The sequence below is a fragment of the Chaetura pelagica genome, unplaced genomic scaffold (assembly GCF_000747805.2).
Source record: "Chaetura pelagica isolate M959 unplaced genomic scaffold, ChaPel_1.0 scaffold171, whole genome shotgun sequence".
NCBI classification, from domain to species: domain Eukaryota; kingdom Metazoa; phylum Chordata; class Aves; order Apodiformes; family Apodidae; genus Chaetura; species Chaetura pelagica.
The window spans coordinates 3214204-3238633 of record NW_009952066.1 but is presented as its reverse complement, the minus strand read 5'-3'; the positions used below and the strand labels follow the sequence as shown (position 1 = coordinate 3238633).

The 24430-nt window shown below is 40.2% G+C and overlaps 3 protein-coding genes across 3 annotated transcripts in view; 1 reads left to right on the top strand and 2 right to left on the bottom strand.

Moving 5' to 3' along the window:
- Positions 1–16630, top strand: part of TRAPPC3L (trafficking protein particle complex 3-like) — a 16993-nt gene extending 363 nt beyond the window's left edge. The window contains exons 2-5 of the mRNA XM_010004807.1: positions 2238–2335; positions 5187–5286; positions 15309–15494; positions 16511–16630. Of these exons, the coding sequence (XP_010003109.1) occupies positions 2238–2335; positions 5187–5286; positions 15309–15494; positions 16511–16630 (504 nt within the window). The remainder of the gene's footprint in view (positions 1–2237; positions 2336–5186; positions 5287–15308; positions 15495–16510) is intronic.
- On the bottom strand, positions 9359–13349 carry FAM26E (family with sequence similarity 26, member E). Its single transcript, XM_010004795.1, has 2 exons — positions 12678–13349; positions 9359–9860 (listed from the first exon to the last, which is right to left on the bottom strand). The coding sequence occupies exons 1-2, from the start codon at positions 13215–13217 to the stop codon at positions 9471–9473; spliced, it is 930 nt and encodes a 309-aa protein (XP_010003097.1). The 5' UTR covers positions 13218–13349; the 3' UTR covers positions 9359–9470.
- Positions 16631–18673: 2043 nt separating the features above from the next.
- Positions 18674–22064, bottom strand: FAM26F (family with sequence similarity 26, member F). Its single transcript, XM_010005161.1, has 2 exons — positions 21531–22064; positions 18674–19078 (listed from the first exon to the last, which is right to left on the bottom strand). The coding sequence occupies exons 1-2, from the start codon at positions 22062–22064 to the stop codon at positions 18674–18676; spliced, it is 939 nt and encodes a 312-aa protein (XP_010003463.1).
- Between the last annotated feature and the right edge of the window lie 2366 nt (positions 22065–24430).

Here is a 24430-nt window from a genome sequence, read left to right as displayed (position 1 = left end):
TGGCCACATCTCTCCCGCATGAACAGTTAAGGAAGAGATGGTTCACCTGGGGCTGCAGTGTACGTGGTACCCACTGTGTGCCTTTTGTATAGTAGACCATGAATTTTGGGGCTTATGTTGCATAAGCACATGTTCTTCCCCATCCTCCTAATGTTGCAGTTTTTCTATGCACATGGAATGCAAGATCTCAACATCTGGCTTCAAGGCCAAAATCTGAGTCCTGGGGAAACAATAGTAAAACTGCAACTGTTGTCTTTGAATGTTGGCTTTGGCCATTGATGACATAGCACAAAATTTGATCAAGTAGAATTTATATAGACCAAAACGTCCTTCTTGTTCTGAACTTCATCTTAATATTCTCCTGAAGCTCCAATAGTTGTTTTAAATATACTGCATGCAGGATTTTCCCAAGAGACCACCTTAAACTACATGGTCACAAAAAGCAATATTTTGTGCCACTGAAGATATCAGTTACTGTTTTTGTTCTCTGGCAATGGTGGGTCTAAATATGAAAAATTCAGACAGCAAGTTTCCTCAGCATCTCTATCTGTTGTTGAAAATTTCTAACTGGTTAGGAATATTTTGCCAAAAGTCCAAACAACCAAAGTGCCATAACGTGGAACTAAGGCCACCATTGTTAAAAAACTCCACTACTAGTATTGCATCTTGAAGATAATATGTTTGCACCTTATAGTATAATTATGACACATGTATCCATGTATAAATATGTATAACAAACTGAAGGGAGAATAAGTTGCTAGTAAGGAAAGGACATTATGGTGTCAATGTCTGAAAAGAGGACAGAGGTCTCCACTGAAAAAGTAATAGAGGAATATAATATAATTAAGTTAAAGTGAATATAGAGATGTTTATGAAAAAAAAATACTCCAATGGATTGCAAGAATGGCTGTTAGAAACAATTGTGTTGATATGGTCTGCTTTAAGATTCTCTAAGGTATTTGTGTAACAGACTTTTTTGTGACGCTAGAACAATACAGAACCTATATGATATCCATTTACTACATTAAAAACTTGTTAATGAGAATTTGGCAGCATGCAATATTGTAAACAGGAGTTATCATCATGATGAGTTTGGGAAATGGTTCCATACTATGTAAGGGTTTGAACTGCAACTTGTTAAAATAGAAACATTGATTAAACTCCAAGGTTTTGATGCAGTGGGAACAGGAGGAGATCTTTCCACCAAGTCATTCTTCCTTTCCTCATGTAATTTGGTCTCTTTTTTTCTCTCATTGATTTTCACTATTATTTTTCCACAGGCTATAAACAAAAAGCACCTGTAGGCTGCCAACATGCCACAGCCCAAGAATTTTAGTGACAGACAACCTAGTCTCTCTTAAAAGGCCAGCTGCTGCTCCTGCTAAACACAGTCAATTCTGCAGTGCTTTGGAGGTGGTCTGGCAGGGCAGGGTGGGAAGAAAGCTTTCCTCTGGGTTGGTGCATAGCTAAGGATCCCAGGCTAATGCTTGTGACAGGATCTGTGCAGAGATATGCCTTTGGCCTCTGCTGTTGCTCTCCAGGCAGCTGTAATCCTCACCCACCCTCTTCATCTTGCTCATGTGGTGGAGCCATGCCAACCACATCCTCTGTATTAAGACAAAAAAATATCAGTGAGATTTTCCAGGCATCTGGAGACCTAGTATGGATGGTTCAAGTTCTGTCTGGATAGTATTCAAGTTCTTTGTAAGGTCTGATAAAGAAGGGGAGATGTCGGTAGGACTGATTCTTTTTTACTCTGCCTGTCGTACTTTACACTTGGACTGAATTACTGGTGATTTTTTTGGGGGTGGAGCAGCTGATGATATGAATCAGATGAACCACACCTTTGTGAAGGAAATGGAATTTAAGTGTGTATTCTGTCGTTCCTATTGTAAAAGGACTAATAGCTCATTGTCTCAGTTATTCTTCCTGCAACTAACCACAGCATGTATCAATCCAACATACCTATGTGCTGTTGCAGGATGCAAGAATGTATCTGAGTAAAGCAGCTGTATCCCAAGAATTGGTATTTCTGACAAGCAAAACCCCCGCACAGAGACTCAAGTGATGATCAAGTCAGGCTGTCACACTTGAGTTGTGGATTTCAGTGATTACATGTCCATGGACAAAAGTTTCTTAATTCATGTGGATGTTATTTTTGCTTGCTTTTATTCAGTAGCAGCTCAAAAATGTGAAAAAGTTTGATTCTAGTTTTCTTCATTTTCCATTTCTGGCAGAGCAGAGAACTTTTTGTGCTCACATATGGGGCTTTGGTAGCCCAGCTGTGCAAGGACTATGAAAAAGATGAAGATGTCAATACCTGTTTAGATAGAATGTAAGTACTACTTTAAATGCTCATCTTTGTCAGTAATAGTATTTGTCTACCTCTGTGTTACCTTTCAGCTTTGTGTCTGTTATCTTATGAGTTCCAGCACCCTGTCTAGGATTACAGAGAGCACAGGGATAAGGTTCAGTATTCTGTCAGCAGAAATAACACTAGTTTGTGAATGAAGATCAACAATCAGCTTTTGAATTCTCAGAAGAAAAGTGTCAGAGTTGTTCTGATAGCTTACGCTTGTTCTTCGTTGGTCCTTTGTCCAGCTAATTAAGAATATGAACTTCTAAATTTCGTGTCCTGTTTCTATGGATAAATTTTCAACTTCCATGTTAACTCTCCTATTTCTTTATACCCATTATTTCAAACTAGACAAGTGTTTTGTTTCTCACACGTGATTTTAATTAACATGCATTGCTGTGGCCTTCCTGTGGCACCCCCTCATCTAGCTACACCCTGCCTTTGTGACTTGGACAGCTAAGAAGTAGTCACAATTCTAGGTTAAAGGGATTTAGTTTAGGCAACTCAGTCAAAGGCAGCCTCCCTTTGTAATCGGTCTCCCTCCCCGAGGGTGTAATTCAGGTATCTGACTTGCTCTGAATTGTCCTCAGTGGGTGAATGAGCCACCTGGGCTAGGGGCAGATCACCCAGCAATGAGTGCAATAGCACAAATGGTCACCAAGGAACGATTTTCATGTGAATAACCTCTTCCCTTTGGAAAAGGAAGCTCCTATGTTTATAGGATCCTGTCATCCTGACTGTGATGCCTAGGCATTATAACAGTAAAAATAATGATAACACAGAAAATCAGCAAGAAACAAGTTTTGAGCTGGTTAATGAGAAGTTGTACTAGGATCTTAGGCAGAAGGTTTGTGTTTTCAGGCAAAATGGACATTCAGAACGGATTTACAACAATCAGAGTGGACAGAATACCTGACTACTTTATGAGTATTCTGAAAGCTTGCAAACAAGCTATGGTCCAATAACTACCAATGGAAATCAATACCGATATTGTTGATTTGAAAAAGGAAAAATAATTTATTCACAAACTAAGGTGGGGCATCCTTCAGATATGTATTTCATATTAGTCTCTCATTCAGCTCTGATGAAAATAATACATTAAAAAAATATACAGACTTCTTCGTGAAGCTATGGTAGAAATTAAAAGGTAGTTTTGGAATATATGGAGACATATTTTTCTCTTAATGTTTTTTATTATTATAGTTGTTTATATTAAATCTCTTTTGTTTTCTTCTGATAAAGAGAAGACTTGATAAAATACTGACAGGTTTCATTACAGCAGTATGGCCACCTTTATTTCTGTGAAGATGAAAACAGCCCAGCTGGAGGAAGAAACCATAAAGATTAGCAGAGCTGTGACAGTTGGGAATAATATTCCTAGGTCTATCTCTCTATGTAGGTACATATGTAATCTGTAGTGAGAAGGGTGGTTTTCATTGTACAGTTGCCAAATAGCTGCTTGTCAATCTATTATTCATTCGACTTTGCAAATCTAAGGCATAAAAGTTGAAATGGATCTAAGTAGTCAGGTACATCACCAATAAATACCTTGCTAACTGCTGATGACGTATTTACCAGTGTAATTGATATTGACATTTAGGCAATAAGTACATATTTCATTGTTTTCTGATGCATTGCATATTGCAGTTTTAAATTTTACACTACCAAAACCACTTTTTTGTCTTGTCATCACATTAGACATCAGATAATTTTTTTGCTTCTTTTCAAAGATGTGATATAAAATCAGGAAGAAACTCCATCAAGTTCAGGCTGCTCGAGCATGTTGGGCCTCTGACAAACAGTCAGAGACTGCCAGCTTCCACATAAATGGAAATGAAAAATTCCCTAAAAGCATTTCTGAGTTGAGTTCACATTCTTTCGTAACATTTGCGTCAATCTCTTTCCCTTTTTCTAGAAATGCTTGGAGACATGGCGATTTTGCATGCTGTGTAGTTACTGACTTTTGTTAATGTCTGAGAGCTAAGAATAAATATTTGATTTATAAAAAATTCATTGAATACCATCCTTTTAAATTAATTTCTCTGAAATTGTAGTGTTTTAAATACAAAATGAAGGTGATATTTTACTGAAACTGTATATTAACTAGCAACTTTTAGGTTCTTTCTACAACTAGTAGATGAAGGGAGAGAACATTTCAGAAAAACAAAACAAAACAACAAATAAAGAGGGAATTGTGGAGCAAGAGCAAAAAATGAGGTGAAGGGATTAGGATAAAGAGATCAGGTGTGAGTCCATTTGCTGTGGGTTTTCCTGGCACCTGAACATTGCAATGAGGGTGAACAGCCTTTTCTGAACTCCATACCAACTCAGAGGTGAATGGTCTGACCTGCAGGGCCAGTTGCTTTCTTCTCCTTGGAAGAGACAGTGCAAGATGAACTCTGGGGATCACAGAGCAATAGAGATAATTTTGTGCTAAGCTATCCTATTTTTAGTGACAAAGCAGTATTAATCAGGTCTATTATTTGTATATTATTTATTTATTATATACCTAACATCTCACATATGTTCATGTACATAAATATAACTTTATGTATAGACAATGTGTATGTAAACAAGATTAATATAATCCTTGCCAGGAGAGTTGTTAATCAGTATGATTCCTTAAATGATTATGTGAACAGCAATCCTACTGTGCTGCAAAATGTGGTGGAAAGAAGAATCTAGACCACCTAAATCCATTGTCCTCAAAGCCATTCATTTAGGAACATGTAGCTGTTTTGCTGAGAAAGCACAAGAAACAGATTAGGGAGATGGTAGGTGGAAATAAGTTCCCTGTTTTGTATGCTAACTTTCCTTGTTTTCTCCTTAGGGGATACGGGATTGGCGTAAGGCTGATTGATGATTTTTTGGCTCGTTCAGCTGTGAAAAAGTGCCGCAGTTATTCTGAAACAGCAGACATGATTGCACAGGTAAATAGGATTTACATTCTCTAGAGCTTCATCAGCTTCAATGGTCTTAGCTTTTCCCTCCTCCTCTACCAGTTTGCTCCAGAACAGTTACCTACATTTTCTGCTATATCACAATTGTCTTCTCAAAATCTTATCTCCACAGTCACACCAACACTTCCATTGGGTGAAATACAGCCTGTTCCTTATCTACAACTTCGTATCAACTAATAGCCTACAGGCCTTGAGAGGAGACATCAATTTCTACCTCTGTAGCATAGTGCTACATCAGGCTGGGAAAAAAACAACACTCAATGGAACACAAAAAATTTGATGCTTAATCAGATAAGAATTTTGTAGATGGTCTTGATAAAACCATAGTGGTATGTTTACTACAAGGGTTCATCCGACCCACAGAATTGGTTCATGTGGGATTTAGTTTTGAATCTGAGTTGAGGATCGACAGCACACATGGGGTACCACCTGTGAAAGGCTGTCAACCCCTGACCTAAGCTGACCGTAAAGTGAGTTGTTAAGCTGAAATTGAAATTCCTCTATTCCTAGTAACCTATGAGGTATTTGCCATCAGAAGAATTAAAAAGTTTCTTTTTGTTTGCTGCAGCTTAGGCCAGTTTCTTCTACTCTTGCCAGAGAATGCAGCAAACCACTAAAAAAGATAAGTTTTTTTCATATATTCCATAACTTTTTTCTTTTTTCTAAGAGCATAGGCCTTACCCATCTCATACAAATCTTACACTTTTGCATTCTTACTCCTGCCTTCTGAATCACCTCAGTATCTCCAGAAACAGAGATTTTGCTATATATGGGTGTGATTTTGATTGTGAGCCTATGTACATGTCATATTTTTTTTCTTCCAATATAGATAGAAATGAGACAGATTTATGGATGCAACTTTCAAAATTGTGCATGGTTTTTACTGCTCTGTATTTTGGAGTCACAAAAAAAAATTCAAAAGACCTTCATTTTACCCTCTGAGAAGCTGTGTATGGAAGTTTAAAGGAATGTCTGTTCAGCCATAGCCTGGTTATAAAAATAATTTCACATCTATTAATTTAATTACTTGTCTACATACTTAAATAGTTTTTTTCTGTGGACATGTTTTTACAACTTTCACTTTACAGCTTTTCAATTTTGCCTTAGTTCAATGCTCCATTGCAAACCATCTACTGGTTTTGCATAGTTTCAGTGTAAGTTCTCTTTTACATAGAAAATTTTAACAGTAGAATTTGGACAGATTCATCAGACCATAATGCAAAGTACAGCTGAAAGAAAATTGAAAGCATAGGAAGGCCTAGCACAGGTAACTAGTTTTTGTTCTTGTAACAAAGACTCAAAGTCTGACAGAGCAGAAGATGTGTAGCAGAAGAAAAGTTAAGAGAATTTAAATGAGAAAATTGAATTCTCACAGAGGAGAAGAAATAGTAAACTCTGAGACAAAGCAGAACTAATTGAGTAGAAGTTTCCTGTTTATTTGTGCACTCATGTTGACGGAGAGTTGATGCAAAATGTAAATTTTCAAGAGAAAATATTTATTCTGCTGTTTGTTTGTGGGATTTTGTCCAGTTTGTTTTGGATAGTGTTGACCATAGCCTTTCCTTCTTCTGAGCTGCCGCACTTTAATTCAGGGACAATGTTGATACAAAACAGTTTTTGAAATACCTGCTTGAAGAACAGGGTTAACTTTGCCAAAATTTGAGTCCCATTGAAAACACAGGGTCAAACTGAGTTTAATTTTTGTCGGTTTTTATAGAAGTGTTCCAGCATCCATAAGGGAATTGCATTAAATCACAGGGTTTTTGGTAAGACAACACAGAGTAACAGCCCTGGGAATGAAAGTCAGTGAGAGGCTTAGGCTTAGACCAGACACGTGTTGCAGCACTGAGTGTTCAGCAGCTGTTCTTGGAGGTGGAAACACTCTCAAAATTAATTACCTGTGAATGTGAAGCAGGGTAAGGATGAAGAGAGAAGAATGCACCTTGGTTTTGCCTCTTCATGATAAAGGAGTTGGGCAACACTCCTATTTCAGATGGTCCTGGCTACTCAGGTGTAGGGCTTTGAGCTCTCTTCTGAGGAAAATGAGGATGTCAAAAGTCAGAAGTGGGATCCATCTGTCCTCCCACCTTTTCCTCCACCAACTATGCTTTTGCCTCTGTGTCCCAGCTCTTATATCACATTGGAGACATCATCCTTACATCAACCTACTTGTTTCGTATATTCCTTGATCAGCTCATTAACCTAATTATTGTCCCCCCGCTTTGCATTCCTCATTGCTTTTGATTTTCTGTTTCCTCAGTGAGAAAGGTGGAAAGACAGCTCTGGGAAGAGAAGTTTTGCCCAGACAGTGGGGACATCCTGTTAAGTAGTGGCTCCTCTCCTCATGTGTGTAGGCAGCAGGTGAGATGGGGTTGGGCAATAAATGTTGGGGCATCTCTCATAAAGAAAGAAAAGCAGACAAATGGGAAGAGACATCTACCCTGGAAGCAGATAGTCACTACACCAGGAGAGGAAGCCAGAAAGAAAAATGCACAACTACCAGACAAGGTGTCAGATGTGAATGCTGCTGTGCCTTTCATTTTAGCAGTGTTGCCTCTGTGCTTTAAGCTGCAGCAGGTACTTATAACCTCTAAATCTGCTGCAAAGTGGGTCAGCTGGGTTAAAAAGCTTTTGAAACATTGCTCAAAGACCACAGGTTCTTCAAAACACACAGAAAATTCTAAGCAGACAGTGGCATTAGCTCTTGGAATGAGCTCTTTTCATTTTTAAAAAGAGTGATGGTCTGTAAATGCAGATAGATTTTTTTTTTTTCTACTGAAGAAGCACAGTAAGTATAAGAACAGATGGGCAGAGTACCCTAGTTTGTTGGTAAGAGCCTGATTCAAGCAGAGCAAAAATAGGGTTCATTACAGACTCAGGAAGACTGGCAGTAAAATGCTACATAAAACCCTGCCCAATCACCCCAGGGAAGAAAACTTGGCAGAAACTTTGTTCTCCTTTTATACAGTGTTTGTAGCGACTCTAGACACCCTATGAGAGAGCCATGTGGTGAATTCCAAGTGGATGACGTAAAGCATGTGGCTCTGGGGTGAAACCCATTTGTCAGGAGCACTGATTATGCAGTCATCTGCATTGCCTGCTGGGTCCTCTTGCTCCAGATGCTAACTTTCCTAAGATATTCAGAAAAATGAAAATCAGTCTGTTGCAAAAATATTGTCTTAAAATGTGGAATTTTCTTCCAGGCTTTTTGTCATACACTGACTGCAAGCCCAGTACAAACAATAATACATAGCTCTACAGGCTGCACTTAGTGTCCAAAACCCACTCAAAACAGGAGCTTTATACCTGTACAAAGAGAAATTTTCAATGGGAAATGATAATACCAAGTACCCTACCGAGGCAAAATATCAGTGATGCATTTTCACTATTGCAACAAAGCAGTAACAACAACTTACTATGTCTCAAAATGGCATGTTATTCCTTAAGAAAAACACAAAAATGTGGAACCATTTAGCAATTTCAATTCTTGGTACTTTACACTTTAGCTGTAAGATTTGTCTAAAAGATTACCTGGCATCTCACTCTCAGTGGAGGTCACTACCCCATGTCCCAGGCAGATGTCTCATGGACTAGATGACCAGGGCTTATGACTGTGACTATCCGTGATGTTCTAGGTGCAACAGGACTCCAAAGACACTGAGATGCCTTTAGTGACAACTGGTGCCTCAAAACAATCATGTACCTGCAAATGGCCTGGAAATTACATGGAAGCAAAACCTTCACTTTTTGTGTGCTGTCAGAAAACCACACACTTCTTCTATTATTATAGTCACACCTTTTAAATGGTGTTATGATAGTCTCTTGATTTATACAGGATAAGCATATGATAGCACCTTTTACATGGGATATTGTTACAATCTTCTTGCAGAAGTCATTATTCATCTCTTTTTCCTGTCAGCTCTTGATCTGGAGCCAGCAACATTAGTGGAGCATGAACCCTAGGTGCCATGGAGGACTGCAGCCTTTTTCACTGATAAAGGGAAATAATTTCATTCCATCCTTTCGGAGCAAGTTTGTAACTGGGAGAGAATTTGAAGAAGAAGAAAGGGGCTTTGTGAAAAAAATATAGAGGTGAAACCAGCTAGAAGTATGCTATATTAGCAAGATATAAACAAGCAGAAAACATATTTTATCTATGGTATTTCCCTTCTGTCTACCACATCCAGGATTGTCTCTCTTTCCTCATTGGTTCCTTTCTGGCCTTCTTCAACCAGTCTGTGAATTGTGCTGTAATGTTGTTTGCTACTGCTGAAAGAGTAGAGTTGGGAAGCGTCTTCCCATGCCTGAAAAGCTGGCAGGGGAATCGTTTCCGGTTCCTTGTTCTCAAAAAAGCACTTCAGGTTTCTGTCGCTCAGCTTGGTGGCATACAGCTGGAAAATCTGCTCCAGTTGCTCCTTCTCCTTCTCCACATACACCCTCCAGAACTTCAGCTGGAGGTGACTGACTTTCGACTGGCAGCTGGCACAGCAAGTGATTAGCAGGGAGAGAAGAGCTGTGGTAACTATCACACACCAACCTAAAATCTGGGAAATGAAAAGAGATGAACTTCAGGTTAAAAAGGCTCAGGTGAAAATGCTACTTGAATCAAGAGTGTCTGACAGAGCAACCAGAGTGTGTACAGAGGGCCTGCTGCTCCTCTTGGGACCCCGCTCTGGGCATCTCATCCCAGTTTGCATTTGGTGCCTGGCATTAATGTTAGTGGGGCTTCCATAATGGGACCAAAGGGAAGCAGGAGACGTCAGGACTGAGGCTTGTCAGTAGGGCTATCTTGATGTCTCTTTCTCAGGAACACAAAAGCTGGCTGATTTTTACAGTGGAAGGTAAAACTCTCAAGAAGGGTTGGCTTATACTAAAGTCTGGCTGCCTCCCCCTTCTGTTTTATAACAAAAGGAACTTGGATGACAACAACTGAGGAGACATGTCCAGCATAATGGCAGTTCCTGTTCAGGGACAGATGATCTTAAATCAGACTTTAACTACGTGACTGTATGAAGAAAAAGCTAAGAGAAGTCTAAATGATAAATCAAATAATATTATGGTTAAATAGTGCTATACAGAAAACAAAGTAAACCTGAAAGCAGGAGTAATTTAGAGAGGATATTGGTGAGAGTTTATTGAAAAACTATAGCCATCTAGCATGCAGTGTATTGGAATTGTTCACTGAATTCTGTCACACCAAGGGAAAATAAAATATCACAATCACTAGGTAGTAAATGGTTTTCTATCTCTTTAAAGTATTAAATAAAGTTGCTGAGCAAAAATTAGGATTGACATAAGTCTGAATTGTGACAAATTAAAAAAGCAAAATGAGTAACTTTTGTCCCAGAAAAATCAATGTTTAAAACTGTGATAATTTTTAGATATCTTGTTTTCAGACTTCATTTTAATTAAAAAAAACCCAACCGAACAACAACTGTAACTGTTTAATCATTAATTACTTAACAAGACTATACAAGATAGTCTGAAATTTAAAAAGCTTTCCCCAAATTCCTTTACCAGGAGGTTCATTGAAATCTGAGCTATTCTTGTGAACATTGTTTCACTTTGCTGAATCAACCCTTTGTAATGAAAAATAACTTTTATGCCAAAACTAGTTTAAAATTATCTTCTTGCCCAATCCTATGAGAATACTCAGAGAAGAGGGCATGAGAAAGAAGAAATAGCAAGTGCATTGGCAGGTCTCTGTTGGCATTGGAATAGAGCCCAGTTCATCCTCAGAGCGATTAGAAATAACTGCTGTATTTTCAGAGAACTTTGTTTTTCCTGAAATATATTTTTGGTAGCAACTTCGAAGTTTGAAAAAATTCCATTGGGAACTTATTAAAGGAAAGAACTACTTCCAGGATTAGAGCAAGGGCAGTGGGTAGAAAAAGTGCTTGAAATTGTTATTGTGGGATATTCTGCTCTAAGGGGAGCAGAGATGTGAACACAGTTTTTTCATGCCCAGTGCCATTGGCCTCGCCAGTAGCCTTACCCACCTACTCTACTTCAATGTGTAACATTAGCAAAACCAAAACAAAAAACAAACAAACAAACAAACCCACCCGAACTTGTTTTTAGACAGTAGAACAAATTTCAGTGTGGAACAAATCTTTTAGGTTTCAGAGACCCAAATAAACTGGAGCTGATTTCCCACACTTTAATGGTGATGAAACTTCTCTCATGTGGACTCTTGCACTGATGTTAAAAACTGCAAATAAATATCTATATTTAGCTGGGGGAATATAGATAGTTTCCTCAGAGAAATATGTGAAACAGAGAAGCTCAACAAACAATTATTTTTACTGGTATGGAAGAATAGCTTCACCTTCTTTTATTTTTCCAGTCACTTTGGCCTGACTGATTCCTATGGGTATCTGAGAAACTGATCTTTTTTGCATCTTTGAGAATGAACCCGTGTATTCTCACGCTACAAGCTGAGTCACTGTTCTTCCTCTGTTTCCTTTACATACAGCTTAAAGTCTTAAGCGCTGTTTGTTACTTCCTTCTGAAACTCTAAAATAAATTTCTTTGTGTGCAGTGCAGGATTTGCCTGCATTCCTCTCCTGTCTGCATGAGGACTTAAAAATAAAACTGTCTCTAGCAGAGGAAGTGGTTCCATATGGATACAATTGTCTGACAAAAACTTTCTGGCTCCACAGAGTGTTTTTCCTTCCTGCTGAGAATCATCTTTCCATCGTTTTCTGTAGCCTTTTTTTTTTCCTTTGTTTTGATTTTTTGCCTCTGAATTTATTTACATTACAAGTGAGCAGAACTGCATCACACAAATACAGTAAAAAGTAATATCATCTCAGCTTTGCACATTCTGCTTGTTTTATTTTAGTGTTTCTTCCTTTCTTCAAGCAGGACAAAAACACACTCTCATCTGGCATCATGAACATAAAGAATGCAAACAGAAACATCTTATGTAAGCCATTACAAATCTGTCAAAAATCTTATTTTTCAGTACTTTCTACTGTTAGTGACCCAAGATTTCATTACAGTATCATGATGGTATAAAATAGGAGAGTGTGGTATGGATTTTTTTATAGGCCAGACCCCTTTAGTGGGGTGACATTTGTTAATTCAGCCTTCTAAACAATCCAGTAGTTTTGTCTCTCTAGAGTAATCTTCATTCAGGAAGAAAGCTTTACGTTATCCAGTCTTATTGATCCTGCCATCTGCGGGACCCCGCACAGCTCGGACTAAAAGGTGGATTGACTGGATTTTGTAAGGCTGCATCGTGCCAAAACTTTGTTTGTGTGAAACCAGCGGCTTTAGCTTAGCATCTGACATCAGGATCTTCTACAGATAAATCACAGCAGCAGAACAAACTGCATAATGTCCTTGATTTTTCTTACCTGGGACTGTGCCTGAAGAGTTTGTTTCAGTTCGTCACTCTCTGAAGAGGGCATGGAGCTTTTGTCACAGGCTACCTTGTGTAGCTCTTCAAAGCACTTTGCAGATTTGCTGTGGCAAACTGCATGTAAGTAGGCAGGATTTTTCAAGCCACTCATGGCACACTGATAAAAAGACCCATTGAGCAAAGCCACAGAAAGCCACATCACTGGGGCTACCAGAGCATTTAGAGTGATTTGTCCAAAGACGTAGAAGAAACGGCAGATATTCCCTCTGGGGAATATTTTTCTGGGATTCACCCAGCAGCCTGTAAATAGTTTCCAGGTATTGCTGTTCAGGAAATATCCAATAACTAGCAAAACAAAAGCTGGGGAGAAGAGAAATACCAAACCATACCTGAAGTTTTCATTGCTGCAGGGGCATCTGAAAGCAACAAAAGAAAACACACGTTCCCCTCCCATTGTCAGCAGTGCCATAAAACTGTAACCTATAGCGGTTTTCTGGTTCATGATGAATTTCAGGATTGTTTGGAAACCATCCATGTTTGATACGACAGAAGTAAAAGCTGAGACACGTTTCTCTTCAGCCGTAGCAGTCTGTCGTGGTGTAGCAGGGGAGAGCTCTCCAGAGGAAGAACAGCCTGCTGCTGGCCTGCCTGCCTGCCTGCGTGCTGTCTAGATAACACCGTGATGTCACTGTCTGGAGAAACACGCTCACAGGGGCCCCTCCACCAGCAGAGCAGATGTTGCACATTTACAGTAACATTCACCCCTAGCGGACGGAAAGCAGGCAGTGTGCTCAGTATCATCAAATAAGCTTGCAGTCTTGGCGGTCTCGTTCTTGGTGAATTGTTCTGGGTTGCTGGGGTTTTTTTGTGACTGCAGATGGAGATTGGAGTAAAAGCGCAGACTCACCAGTTGCTGGAGTTCTTGAGCTATGGTTATCTAAGTTGCAGGCAATGTACTGAAGGACCTTATATAGATGCTAATGGCCCCAGGGGAGTGTAACACAACTGAATGCAGATGAGAGATAACAGTGAAACCACGTTGTATGGGGTTGTAAATGTAGGAAGATCAAAGACAGAATAAGCAGCCTTTTGATGTACTTCCATGGAGTACCACATATGTGATGGTGCAGAACCCTCCCTACCCTGCACTGGGCCTCACACTGGGCCAACACCAGCCAACATTGTCTTTGCTTTAGTTACAAGGGCAGTGGGCCCAACATTGTTCTTTCTTCAATGGCAAGTGCAGTAGGCTGAGACAGTCTGGTACTTTCTGACCTTGCCTACTGGAGCACTGAGTTGAAACAATTGGTTACCTTCATGTCCTGGTGCAAATGCAGGGAGTTAGGACAATTAGGCAGTCCCTAACTGCACCTGGAACTCCTGTTTCCTGGGAAAAGTATTTGAAACGCCTCCTGCTTGGATCACAAGCTCACTCTGAAAGTTGCCTGACTTGAATTGTGGCCATAATGGAAAAATACTGACCAAAGTCAATAATCTTGTCACCTTATCATCATAAAATGAGGCCCTTTGCAGCTCTCTGGGATTGCAGTAGACTGCTACCCTGTATCTAAAGAAGGACGTTGGTCTACTCAATGGAAAAGGGTGAGTAGCTCACTGCTTCCCATTTTGTGGCAAAAAGATTGAATTACAGTAATTACTATAATTAAATCTTGTCAAGATCAATCAAAAGCGTATTTCACTGCAACTTCTTTTTGTGCAATTCAGACATCATTATGGACCAAACTTTAATCACATCTTAAAATGGGTTAACCTCTGTATCTGTGTGTGGGTGTTTATATGTAAGCAATTTAGTTTAGAAACTTAGTTTAATCTTTAATTGAACCACTGTGTAGGATTCTAACAAATTGTTGATTATTGATTAATTAAGAGTTGCTGTTAATTAAGTATTGCTAAGAAATCATATAACCTAATATCATTTTTTGTTATAATAGTGTCAATCAATCTCATATTGCCACTATTCCAAATCATACCAGACCCATTAATTATGTGTTAAAACACTACACTGAAATCCCTACACCTAAACCCTTTAGACATAAAGTGTTGACCAAGTCTGGGACTAGGAGTGGATCCAGCTACATCTAGACTCCTCTGAGAAGTTTAGAAAGCAGAGGGCTCCATTCTGAATCTCATGACTCAACACGAGGGCCTTCCTCATTCTTTTCCCTGATCCCTGTGCAAATCACTGCAACTCAAGCCTGATTCAGTCTCCTCTATTCCTGTGTAAATAATTTTTCTCCGATCTCTGTATAAATAACTCCAATCCAATTCCAACCCCTACTTGTTCCTTGCACATAGTGAGTAATAAAATGAACATTGCTATCAAACTCTGTTAAGTCGCTCTTCTAAAAATCTTAATTAAAATCACCTTCCCCTAATATCTTTGTTGATGATTCTTGGAGCAACATTAAGACCTTACACTCCTGTCTGTGACAAAATAGCTCCAGTTTTATGTCTCTGGCTCAAGCTGATCACAGAAAAGATAAATCTAGCTTGATATCCAGCCTGTTTTGCTCTTCCCCCATTTTCCTGAGATAAGCTGGTCTACAGATGCTGAAGTTTGCCCTCTGGTTGAAGATTGAAGTGGCAGGGTCTCATCCTTTTGCAGGTTGCTTTCAAGATGTACCTTGGGATTACTCCTAGTGTGAGCTGCAGTAGTGCCACAGGAAATGAATTCTCCTTAATCCTGGACAAAAACCCACTGGTGGACTTCGTGGAGGAGCTGCCAGCAGAACGAGCATCACTTTGCTACTGTAACCTCCTCTGTGGGGTGATTCGAGGTGCCTTGGAAATGGTAAGGGAGTGCACATCTGTTTTCTCTGTTCCTTGTTAATATACAGAGGCACAAGAAAGCAAATACACTTGCTCATGTAAATGAAGGAAATTTAGTAGTGTTTAATATCTCTCTCAAATTAAATGTCTATATATAAATAAAAGAGGGCCAGACTGGTCCTGGATGCTGACGTAGAGAAGCACACAGGTTGGCTCGCCTCCACACTGTTCCTGCTTGGTTCTTTAGTGCCTGTCTCAGGTGCAAAATCCAGGTGGGACTGGGAAGCCAGCTAACATGTAATGCAGAGAGACAGAGGTGCGTGCTGGACTCCTCTGCTGCTCCATGAGCCTGTCATACTTTGCTGCATAGCTGTAATCAGTAATTCTTTCCACATGCATGAAGATTAATGATATTCTGAGTTTACCACAACACTTGCTGAAAGGGAGAACAAAGTTTGGATAAGTATAATGTTAAAGCCAAAGCATCACAAGTGTAACAGATGGCATTCTAAATTTTGTTCTGGAATTTAATTTTAGAAAAGAATACAAATACACTGAGTTGTAGACCTCCTGTGGCATTTTCTGGAAGATAACTTTTGGGCTGCTTTCTGTTTTGGTCAGTATCTAATTTGTTGGGATTTTTTTTTCAAGAAAACAAAAGCTGTGCAAGTATTATGTATGTACGTCTGTCTCAGAATTGTGGTGTGTAATATAGAGTAATTAACAAAAATATTATAGTATGTGAATTGAAATTTCATGATCACAAAATCATCAAGTACACAATTTAAGTTGTCAGAAGAAAGCAAAGCACTGGAACAAAGGGTAAGGTATTATACAAATTCCAGTCTATGTAAACTTCCTTTTTACTAGCTTAGCTGGGAAAGATACTTTAAAAGAATCTAGTGCTGTTTCTTATGAAACATGAGAAAGGGTGTCCCCTTGTGGAAAGAAGGAAAGAAAAAGTTCATTATACTGGAGGAGAGGGAAAAAAAAAAAAGACATTTCTTTGTTTAACTAATAAGACCTGATTCTTTCTAGGTTCACTTAGCAGCAGAAGTTACCTTCCTCCAGGACAGACTGAAGGGTGATGCTGTGACAGAAATAGGAATTACATTTTTAAGGAAGGCTGAAGACAGAAAGCACAAAAGAAATAAATGAAAGAAATATTGGGAGGAACCGTTGCTGAGGGATATTTTTAATCTTTTGTTTCTGAAGAAAACATGCAGGAAAACATGGCTTCCCTGAGCCAGCTGCTCCAGTCATACATGTGAAAGGTGAAGAGAGCTGGGCAGCAAACAGGATCAGTATAGCAGTGGGAGAGAAATGTTAATCTCTAGGACACAGATATCAACATAAAATAAGAAAATGGCCTGCTCTTCCTCCTCACATAACCGTGCTTTTGATCTCAATGGAAGTTTTATCTCAGTATTTAGTGCATGCTGGGTACAATATATTCATTTAGGCACTGCCTGTTTTCAGCTGAGTATGACCAACCACTATTTCTACTTTTGTTTGTTGGTAATGGTTCAAAGTATGGTTGCTAAGAGATGCTTTATTTCCCTGGCTAGGAAAGCTGTTTCATGGTTAGGAAGAATTAATTAATTTGCTGTGGCTGCTGTATCCAGTGTCTCCCTGACAGGTGCCTGTTTTGATGCACGATGGTTTGTCATTCACTGTCCTCCATGCAGGTCATCCTGCTCCCTTTGAAACCAGAGAGGGATGCAGGATCACTGAGGGCAGCAGCTGGTTCCCTATGTCTCTTTCAGGCCCCAGGTGCAGTTTTGCTGGCACACCTCTTTAGCCTTATGTGTTTGTCAGGCTGCAGCACTCTAAAAACTGCAGCAATGCTTGTGTTGCTTCAAGATATGGGCCTTTTCATGTCAGTCTTCTCTTCTAGAGCACTGATCTTATGACCACGCTGAACAAAGCATAGTGTATTTAGTGTTTAGTCACTGTGGATCTGTACTTCACCTAAGGAAACTTGAATAAAAATTCAGAGATTTCCACACAACTGGTTTGCTGGTCATTGTGTCTGTTTTTACCTGACCTTTGTAACTGGCCATTGGACATCTTCCACTTGGCAGCAGACTTCTGGTACCACAATGTGACTGAGAAGTACAGAAAAAGCAGCCTTGTGGAAACCCGATTTATATGAAAGGTTTAACGTTGTGTAACACAAGATATATGGGTACGAGTGGGACAAAAACCCAGGTTCCAAATCCTAGCACAGTACCCTACCAACAAAACCAGCTCACCCTCTTCTCACCAGTGCACTCCTTTTAAACTGAAGTACAAATCCTCAGTTCATTGAAGCCCAGGGTTTACTCTGATTTTAACCCTGAGATTTGATACCTTCATCCGCTACCTTTCCCTTAGTCCATTTACCTCTTGGTTCTGCTAAGTGAGGGAAACTTCTTACCTTGGGAACAGCAGGATTCACTCCCACCAGAGCTGTATAATCCTCATTATAATCTTGCTCTCTTCATTTGTCTTAACAGTGATGTACACTGGTGGTGTGGTGTAAGTGTAATGGAGCTTTTTCACTGATATTACATAAAGCTGCAGAGCACATAGGGCTAAAATAGCTGGAATCTTTTTGCTCATCTATTCAAACTGGTAAGTCCTTCTGATGGACTGCTATGCTATGCACAAGTAGCTCCAAAATGCTAATAACTTCCTAGATGTTAAAAGATACAGTCCCTGCCTTCAGAAACTAATTGATTGAAAGTAAATGTTTTATTGTAGAGTTTGCTCTAAGCTCCTCTAAAAGCTATAAAGTCAAGTGAAAGTTAATAAACTAAGCTGAATTTCTGATAAAAATTTCCATTCCTTTTTGTCTTTTTGATACTGTCAGGTATGAAGGTTTGATATTGTCACTCCAGCTGCCATATGCCCTTAGGGTGTTTGGTAAGAATTTAATGCAGTACATGCTGACATCTTTGGGGATGCTTATTATTTCACATATGAGACTCTTAATGAAGGACAACACATCGGAACTCCTGCCATGGCAGACATATTTATTGAAATGTACTTAAGCAAAAGTAATAAAGTGTATTTTAAAACAAATCTGCTGAGGGTTACACCTATCAGCTTTTTCATACAGCTTGCTTAGATTTCAATAAGAGCACAGAATAAGGCTCTCAATACATGAGGTTAAAGGCCTGCTGGTGTTACAAAGGTTTTGTTTCATTAAAAGCCTGATTAACTTGTGTTTGCTTCATCCACAAATGCTAAAACAGGCGGAATCAGATCTCCTTGCTCAAACTGGATGTTCTTGCCTCTGTTTGTGTTAACGTACTTGTGTATCATGCTGTAATACTGCTCTTGTGGATTGAACGTGTACAAGAATGAAATCTTCTGCCAGTCTTCATTGCTGGGAGTCTGAAATGGTGCTGGCTCTGTGGCTTCAAAAAAACACTTCATATTCATTTCTGCTAGCTTAGCTGCATGCTCTTTAGCCTTGATGTCAAAGACCTCCAGTTCCTTTTTTGTGTAAATTTTCCAGAACTTGAGCTGCAGATAGCTAACCGGGGAGCAACAGCGGGTGCAACATTTTGCAATCAGTACCACAGTCGTGATGCTGGCTATCAGGAACCACCCTATGAGCTTAGAAAAGAGAGAGATGGATTAATGGTGTTTTGCATGGTCACATGTAGGAGCTTTACACTGTAAGAGAAGAAACCCTGGAATGCCTGAAATAGTCTGCTTGCTGCAGAAGGACAGGTTCCCATGCACACAGTTCAGTCAGCCTTACAGAGCTTCTGCACCCCTGAGCTGATCTTCTTGGATTGAGGATAAATACCAAGAAAAGATAAGGTGATGTTCTTTCCTCTTTCCAGTTATATACACCTTTCGTTAAACACAAGGTACTGGTCAGCAGTTTCTGCAGCTATGGTCAGATTTACAGTACAGAGGGTGCACACTCATCCTGTCCACGTCTGGTGCTGTGAATTAGACCTGCTGACTCTGTTTTATTTGCTCTTGGAAGGTACCTCCTCTCTCTGATGTCTGAGCCTGCAAAAAATAGCCAGTCACTACAACATACAGAAAAAATTGTTCTGTATGTTTTGTAGGCAGGACATGGACTTGACAACTGAATATGGGAATTCATTCTTGTTTTACAAATTATTTAAACATTCCTAGAGAAGTCTCAGAGGCCTCATCTACAGTGGATGTCCCTCCAGTACCCAGTGGTACTGAGCTGGAAACTCCAGGCAGAGATCTCAGTATCCCCTTTCACCTCAGGCTGATTTATTTATTTTTTTTTTCAAGTGAAAAACATTGAGTGTTAGCAAATATTTGTTTTATTTTTGGTTTGTGTCATTTTTGGTTCTTAACTTAGTTGACAGTAGAGATGTTAAAATATATTAAAATTATGGTCATTGCTTTCACTCTTTTTCTGGTTTTGTTATATTTGTTTGTTTGGTTTAGATTTCATTGTAATATCAGTAAGTCAGATTTCCTTGATTTTGCTCCTTTCTTATCCTGTCTGAATTCAATGGTATGGAGTTTGCCTCTTTTCAGCCTTTTTCTAGGAGGAGAAGCATATTAAATATTTAACAAGCAGAAACACTTTTTTTGTTTGTTTTTTCATGAGCACTTGTACTAAACAGTAACTGATAAAAAGCCAAGTAATTACAATCTCTTATAAATTTATCTCCATTTGCCAGTCTTAATGCTTTCCTGAGAAAAAGTGATACAACCTAATTTTTCTACTGGAGTTAAGATGCTGACCAAACAAAACTGGTAACAAAACTGGAGTGCTGCCAAAATTTGAGGGCTTCACTTCAAACAAAAACATCCATTCACAAGTGCAATTTTTTGAATCATGCAGTTTGCCTTCAGCACAAGGACACTTTAACAAGACAGATACATATTTTAACTATTCTTCTAGAATACAAGAGTGAAATTATTAATAGGTTCAAGGGTTGAGATTTGTGATGAAATTTGTCCTTATTTGTTTCATTTGCCTTTTCTCTGCTGCAAGGAGACAACAGATTCCTTTCTATTTGAGATCTCAGCTTCCCCTCAGCTAGTGCATGCTTATAGAAGTTGAAGTATTTACAGGGCTAGAAGTAGAAAAACAGAACTTGCACAATGCCTAAGTGAAACGAGAAGAAAACTTGCTGTGGCAAGTCTTGGTCTCCAGACTGGTTCCCTGCTGTCTCATGGAGTTAAGGATGGCAAACTAGACCACATATGTATGCGAAGCAAAACAAATTTTTTAAAAATTAAAATTGGTAAAGGTGTGATTAGGCTAAAGGACATTTAATCAGAACATCTGTTACATGGTATAAATGCTACTGCTACTATTCAGTATAACTATTATTTACTAAATCAAAAGTTCAAAGCTAGCTTGATGAGCAATTATTTATACAGATTAATGTTACTCACTCATGTTGATGTAGCTCTTTCACTCAGCCTTGAGGAGTAATCTTGAGGGATGTTCCCACTCAAGGGAGGAATCCCACACAATCCTATGGGGAGGGAGGCAATAATCTCTCCCGCTCAAGGATGGGACAAGGCTTTAATAGCATAAAGTGATTGGCTGCCAGTCATTTGTTGCTAAGCCAAACCTTCTAGCTCAACAAAACACTATTTAGCTTTACCATTCTTGTGTTCCTTTTGGGACCAACTGGTTTCACCTCCTGCCCTGTGATATTTATTCTTGGCGTTGCTGAATCAGGCTAATCTCTAGTGTTTTTCAACACTAAGGACAGCAGGACCTCCCATCATGCCTGGTACATTTCCATCAGAAACCTCATACAAGGAGGGCAAGGTTCTCATTTCACCTCTACCTAGACAGTGTCCTGCTACAGCTGCCCAGCTTTGAAAGAGGTTTCATAAGTGGCAGTCCCAAACAACTGGCATGCAAAACCAGAAAACAGCAAAAATATATCCACTTACTACTGCCCTCTTAGTGTTTTTTTATTTTTTTGCTAATCTTGTACTTTTGGTAATGATATAGTGTGTGAGAGAAGGACTGTTTACAGTCCTCAGCACCATACACTGAGCAGTCAGGCTTGAAGCCATAGAGTAAAGAGCTGCGAGGCTTTACCTGGGACTGTGCCTGGAGGCTGAGGTGTTCATCTGTTAGGTCCTTCAATAATGTCTTGTCACAGGGTACTTTGACCAGCAGATTTTTGCAGTCTGGTTCTTTACCTTCACACATGAATCTCTGTACCAGGCTGTTCCCGCTGGCCGCACACTCGTAGAAGCTGGCGCTGAGCAGGGCCACCGCGATCCAGGTGCAAGGGGCCACCAGAGCCCTGGCTGTCACCGGCCCTAGCACACAGCAGCAGCGCATGCAGGTGCCCTGGAGGCTGGAGCTGCAGTCCTTCGCTGAAGGGCAGCTGCCAGTCAGCAGGCGCCATGTCCTGGCGTTCACCATGTAGCCAAGCAGAAAGAGGATTAAGGCAGGCACTAGGATGAACACGGAGCCATACAGCACGTTACCAGAGTTGCAGGGACACTTGAACACCGCAGAGGAGAAGATCTGCTCGCTGGCAGCTGTCAGCAGGGACACAAGGCTGTAACCTAGAACAGTCTGGTGGCGGATGCAGAAATCTAGCACTCCACGTAACTTATCCATTTTCTGCCTCCTCTTATTTCAAGGAATCTCAGTCAGAAAAGCAGAATGGAAGGACAAGTGTTCTGAAGCTGTTACAGCCTAGAACTTATTGGCCTACAGCAGAACTTTCGCTTTCTGTTGTTCGTGGTGATTCAGTGAGGCACAAAAGCAGTTCTCATCAGAGGGAACGGAAAAGCACAGGCTCACTGCCAAGTGTTAAGGTCGACTGCAGACCACTGTGGAAACCCACATTAGTAATCAAGATCAAAACAGGAAAGATCTATCTTTTATTTTATTTTATTTTTTTCAATTAAAACAGTATGTATTTGCCCCTACATGCTTAGCATGGCTTAAACCTCCTCATCTTTTTAATGAAGCTTTTGAATGAGGCAAGAGATTCAAAGTGTGAATAAAATGTGAGAAAATCACACAGAACTGTGTACATTTTTTTTTAATCCTGCCTTATTACTAGCAATACAATATGGCTTGTCCACTTATGTAAGAAAATTCAACTATAAGGTTAATTTTTCAAGCTAAGACTTTTTAAGTAGTTAGAGCAAATTAGCCAGTGCATGCCCTGAGGGAGCTCAGGTAGGCTCCTAGCTAGGGTTTGTCTTGGCTAAATCTAGATTAGGTGAATTGTCCCTCAGAATTAAGGAAGTTGAATCTTTGTTGCTTGCTCATAGCCATGCAGCTGAAGCTCTCTGAGGTGATGTAGGCAGTGAACAGTGCAGTAGTTTGCTGTCATCATGTGCTTGGTGACACCAGATGTGCAGCCATCAGGGTACTGGTGGTTGCTGTCATCTTCTCTGCCACAACCACTTGTCCTTTGCATCGGCAATATTAATTAAGCATAATTAGATTCTGAATGCTGTGATTTATACTGCACTGACTCTTCCTGGGCATATCACATCACAGAGGTTAACCACAAAGCCAGAACTTCACCCTTGGCTCAGGGAAACATTGCCTGCAGCTGGGCCAGACTGATTCTGGTATTGGCTATCTCAGGTGAGACAGCAAGGCTCGATGCTGCTGGTATCACTCTATGCCCTATCCACAGCTGCAGGAGCCAAGCACAGTGGAAATTCAATGGCTTTTTAAAACCCTGTGAGAATTTAAGATGCTTTCGATGAACCTTGGGGGTCATTTAAACCTTCCAAAGGGTCCACACAACTCTTTCAGCAGCTGAGTAGATGGTACAGGGGCATCAGAGCAGACAGTGCTCTGCAGGTAGACACTGGGCTTGCACCAGACAAGCCAGGCTCAGCACTGAGCTGCCACTGCAGGGGGAAACATGTCACAGCTGCAACACTTGCCTTGGTCGGGAGGAGACTTTGCTTTGTTAATCTTGCAGAAGTAACATATAAAGACATAACAGCAAAAAGGATGTAAAACTATCAAGAGTGTCTCAAACTGAAGGCCAAGTCAGGTCACCTCTTGGTTATAGTGGATAGCTGAGGAGGAGCACAGGGACACGGTTGGCAAGCTCAGGAGTGCGCCCACACCCTCTGACTCTGCATTTCAGGGATTTCCACTGCATCTAACATTGTTGAGTCAAGTCTTCTGTAAATTTGTCTGAAACCAGATGTCACTACGTTGGAGAAAAGTCTTGGCAGATGTCAGGATGGCACAAATAACAGAAGCAAAGTGAAATCATGGCACTTCATTACAGAGACAGGGACAAGGGCTGCCTCTGAGAACCACTGGTTTAACAATCATAGAATCACAGAAGTGTTTTGATTGGACCTTTAAGATTACCAAGTCTAACCAGTAACACAGCACTGCCAAGTCCACCACTGAATCACATCCCTAAGTGCCACATTTACATGTCTTCTAAATGCCTCCAGGGATGGCAACTCCAACACTTCCCTGGACAGCCTGCTCAGTGCCTGCCAACTCTTTCAGTAAAGAAATTCTTACTAATATCCAATCTAAACCTTCCCTAGTGCTATTTGAGGCCATTTCCGCTTGTTACTTGGGAGAAGAACCCAACACCCACCTCACTACAGCCTCTTTTCAGGAAGCTGTAGAGGGCAATAAGGTCTCCCCTCAGGCTCCTTTTCTCCAGACTAAACAACCCCAGTTCCCTCAGCTGCTCCTTATACAACTTGCTCTCCAGACCCTTCACGAGCTTTGTTGCTATTCTGTGGACACACTCTAGCACTTCAGTGTCCTTATAGCAAGGGGCCCAAAACTGAACACAGGATTTGAGGTGCCTCATCAGTACTGAGTACAGTGTGACAATCACTCCCTTAATGCTGTGACAAGGGGACCTAACACCAGCAGCTGCTCTCTGGAGCAGATCATGACCACACCAGGCAAGAACAGCCAAGAAACTTCTGTCCTTTGCTTTTTGAGCCTAATTTTAGCAACATTTCCTTCATCTG